This window comes from Myotis davidii, unplaced genomic scaffold, assembly GCF_000327345.1.
Source record: "Myotis davidii unplaced genomic scaffold, ASM32734v1 scaffold638, whole genome shotgun sequence".
NCBI classification, from domain to species: domain Eukaryota; kingdom Metazoa; phylum Chordata; class Mammalia; order Chiroptera; family Vespertilionidae; genus Myotis; species Myotis davidii.
In genome coordinates this window covers 117,077-120,860 of record NW_006289391.1, presented here as the reverse complement: position 1 = coordinate 120,860, position 3,784 = coordinate 117,077, and the positions used below count along the sequence as shown (strand labels likewise).

General features: G+C 59.4%; 1 protein-coding gene across 2 annotated transcripts; it reads right to left on the bottom strand.

Annotated features, from left to right (window-relative positions):
- Nucleotides 1–10: 10 nt before the first annotated feature.
- On the bottom strand, nt 11–3,238 carry GGT6 (gamma-glutamyltransferase 6). 2 transcript variants are annotated; one of them, XM_006761477.2, is made up of 4 exons: nt 2,900–3,238; nt 2,106–2,308; nt 1,910–2,023; nt 11–1,383 (listed from the first exon to the last, which is right to left on the bottom strand). In XM_006761477.2, exons 1-4 carry the CDS (start codon nt 3,031–3,033, stop codon nt 344–346), a joined length of 1,491 nt encoding a protein of 496 aa, XP_006761540.1. In that variant the 5' UTR covers nt 3,034–3,238; the 3' UTR covers nt 11–343. The 2 variants fall into 2 exon arrangements, with proteins under 2 accessions (XP_006761540.1, XP_015417929.1); XM_015562443.1 differs by lacking the exon at nt 1,910–2,023.
- Between the last annotated feature and the right edge of the window lie 546 nt (nt 3,239–3,784).

Genomic DNA, 3,784 nt, shown 5'->3' with positions numbered 1-3,784 from the left:
GCACATGGCATCCGTGGGATTTGATCTTTATTTTGTTTCCAGCCTCATTGAGGGAGATCAGCAGAGGGTGGCCTGAAGGGGAGGATGGAGATGCCAGCAGTACCCCAGGCTCTGCCTGTCCTGCCCATGGAGCCCAGAGCCTAGGCAGGCACTTGGCATTCTTCCTTCTTTCCTTCCCAGAGCTGGACCCCAACTCAGGGCTGGCCCCAGGCCCTGGTGCTCTTTTCTTATTATCCTCAGTTTCCCCGTAACTGACCAGGCCAGAGTCTGAGGGCTTCAGCCAGCCGTGAGCACATAATCCAGGCAAACTCCATCACAGCTGGGCCTACTCTGTCCTGCCCGCTTAGAAGCCCTGGAAGGGGCAGCAGCCGCTGGGTACACTGGAGACGTGGGCGTGCTCTGCATGGGCTGCCACCTGGAGCAGGGTCCCTTGGCCACAAACACTGGAGGCCTCTGTTGGTCCTTGCTGGTTCTGGTGCTGGTGCTGGGCCTGGGTTTGGGACCCGGCCAGGTGGCTGAGCAGGGCATGAATTGTCACTCCGGCGACTGCGGGGGTCCCTGAAGCCACCAGCCCCAACACATCGTCCTCTGTGCCATCTGGGCTGCCACGAAGAATGAGGGGGCAGGCCCAGGTACTAATTGCGGACTTGTCCACTAGGTTGCTGAGTAGAACCCCAGTGCTTGGGGACAGGCGTCCAGAGCCAAAGGAGCTGTTGAGTGAGGAGACGAGAAGGAGCACAGAGCCGCTGCTATCCACGGTGGCCAGGACACTGCTCACGAGGGTCTCATTAGCGTGTAGGGGTGGTGGGCACGGAGCAGGGCTGAGTCCTCTAGACTGCAGGGCTGCCTCCAGCAATGCCAGCAGTTCTGGGCCAGCTGAGGGGCTGGGGGTGGTGAACAGGATGCCCTGGGCCGACGTTAGCTGCAGTGCTGGCTCCAAGGTGGGCACAGGCTCAGCTGAGGGTCTCTCCAGCCCCAGGTCTCTGGCCAGCGGACTCAGTAGAGCATCCTCAGCAAAGTCTGGGGTGGGGGCCAGTGCTGCCCTGCGTAGCACAGCTGCCAGTTTAGGGTTGGTAGCACGGGCCCCAGGGCCCAGGGGGGTCCCATCAGTGTGGCAAAGTAGTGGACAGAGGCCCTCTGTGCCCTGGGCTGCCAAAGCCCTGGCCAAGGGTGTGTCCACCAGGAAACCCTCTTGAGCCAGTGTGGTGGGGCCCACCAGCAGCTGTGGCCAGGGCAGGCGGCCGAAGCGTGTGTGCAGCAAGCGCAGGGTAGGCAGAGCCGAGGGCAGCCCCAGGCCGGGGGCCAGGGTCTGGGCTGGGCCTGATGTCAGGGCAGTTGAATTGCCCGAGGAGCTATTGTGGAAGAGGCCCCAAACCATGGCACCTGGGGAAGACAAAGGGGTCACACAGGGGTCACGGCCACGCAGTAGCCCCTGGTGAAGGGCTACTGACTTAGCCTGGGGCCGGAAGTTACTGACTGGGCCTGGAGACCCGCCTGGGGTGAAGATCACATGGACCTAGAATTAAAAGTCACAGCCTGCCCTAACCGATTTGGCTCGGTGGATGGAGTGTCGGCCTGTGGACTGAAGGGTCCCAGGTTCGATTCTGGTCAAGGGCATGTATCTTGGTTGCGGGCACAACCCCTATAGGGGGTGTGCAGGAGGCAGCTGATTGATGTTTCTCTCTCATCGATGTTTCTAACTCTCTATTCTTCTCCTTCCTCTCTGTAAAAAAATCAATAAAATATATAAATATTTTTAAAAATCATTAAAAAAAAAGTCACAGCCTAGGGTTGGCCAAGTCCCAGTCCTGCTCACCAACCAGCCTTGAGGTCACGGCCACTGACTCCCCGGGTTCCAGGTCACCGATTGGGCCCAGGGTAGGGATCCCTGGGGTTGTGGGTCACTGACCTAGCCCTGTGGCATGAGGATGCACTACTGCCAGACACAAAGCTGCTCCAACTCCGGCGTCCACGACATTGCCCCCGGCAACAAGCAGCTCTCGGCCCAGGTCGGAGCACGGGGCTGCAGCAAGGAAGGGACTGTCATGGGACGGGGCCCGAGGGATCCTGGCCCTTCCTTTCCCCGAGCTGCTCTCATCACTGACCTGCAGGGCTGATGATGGCACCGTGGTGGTAGACGCCAGGGCGGTGAGAGTGCCCGCTGGGGGGAGGGACCCCAGAGCCCGAGGTTTCTGTAGCGCCAGCCCTGGTGTGGAGTTGCCACACGGCCAGGGAGAAGCCAACGGCCAACAGCAGCAGGGCGGCCACTAGCTGAGCCCAGGCCCCGGGCCGAGCACCAACTTTCTTCCTGCAGAGAGATTGTCCTGAGCCAGGGCCGAGGCAGCAGCCAGCCAGGAGCCCCAAGAAAACCCAGGGCATATTTCCCCCAAGGTTGACCTTGCTGCAAGAGGAATATAAGTTTGCCAAGGAGAAGGGCTTCTCGGTAGATGGCCCAGCCTGGACAGAAACAGGAAGATTGGGGACAGCGAGGGAGGGCGTCCTAGAGAGGAGGTTGGAGAGGCAGGGTTGAGCCAGTGGGAGGACAGCCTGGCAGGAGAGCCAGTGGGAGGACAGCCTGACAGGAGCTTGGCAGGCTGAGGAGCGGGCCCGGCCAGGTGCAGCCAGGCCCCAACCTGCTCAACAGGTGCCTCCTGCACCAGGGGGTGGGATCGGGAACCTCTGACAGAGTAGCTGGCAGGGCTGGCTTGGTACAAATGCCCCTTCAGACACACAGACCTCGAATTGACTGGTTCAGGCCAGGTCTGGGGCTGCAGCAAGGGTTCCTCCTATTCAACCAGAAAGTTCCTGGAGCCGAGCCAAGCACTAGGGGCCCCAGAGGGAGGGACATGCCCAGCCTCAGTCCTGAGTTGCCAGGTGCCCAGACCCCTCCCTGACTCACCCAGAGGAGTCCTGGGGCGTCCAGGGGCCCAGAACGAGCGGCTCTGCTATCTCCTCCTCTTCTTCCCCAGACTCCCAGCTCTCCTCCCAGAGCAGCAGTTTCCGATAGACCATTGGCTCCGCTGTGGCTTCCATGGCCCCGGAGCCCGCCCCGGCTGCCTGCCTTCCAGCTTTCCCAGCTGAGTCTCAGGAGGCCCTGCCTGAGCCAGGCAGGTGGGAGGTGGAGGCAGCCTTGGGGAAGGGTGGTGTGGAATCTAGAACAGGTCTGGGCAGGTCACGGGCGGGAGGCTGCCGGAGAGCCTGGCCCAGTAGGGCACAGGGCCCTAGGGGCTCACAGGGCAGAGGACTCTTGCCATAGGCCCTGAGATCCAGGATGTTTGCTTGCTGGCTCCCTGTTCAGGGGATGCAGCCCCGGAACCCCCAGGCCTGTTCAGAATGCTAATGCAGGGCAGTGGAGCTTGAATTGGGACTGCAGTTACATTGCTGCTTGGATCGGGGCTCAGCACCTGAGTAGGTTCTAAGTGGAGGTAGGTGTCTGGCTGGGTTCAAGGCTCTCCTTGCTGGTTCCTCTAGGACAGTGGTTCTCAATCTGTAGGTCGTGACCCCTTTCCCAGGGGTCGCTTAAGACCATCGGAAAACACATATATAATTAGATATTGTTTTTGTGATGAATCACTATGCTTTCATTATGTTCAATTTGTAACAATGAAAATACATCCTGCATATCAGATATTTACATGACGATTCATAACAGTAGCAAAATTACAGTTATGAAGTAGCAATGAAAATAATTTTATGGTTGGGGGTCACCACAACATGAGGAATTGTATTAAAGGGTCGCGGCGTTAGGAAGGTTGAGAACCGCTGCTCTAGGATCTGGGTTTCT

Coding starts and splice junctions, on each gene's coding strand:
- GGT6 (XM_006761477.2), bottom strand. CDS start 3,033: ATGGAAGCCACAGCGGAGCCAATGGTCTATCGGAAACTGCTGCTCTGG. Junction 2,309..2,899: donor ACGCCCCAGGACTCCTCTGG/GTGAGTCAGGGA, acceptor ATCTCTCTGCAG/GAAGAAAGTTGGTGCTCGGC. Junction 2,024..2,105: donor TGCCATCATCAGCCCTGCAG/GTCAGTGATGAG, acceptor TCCTTGCTGCAG/CCCCGTGCTCCGACCTGGGC.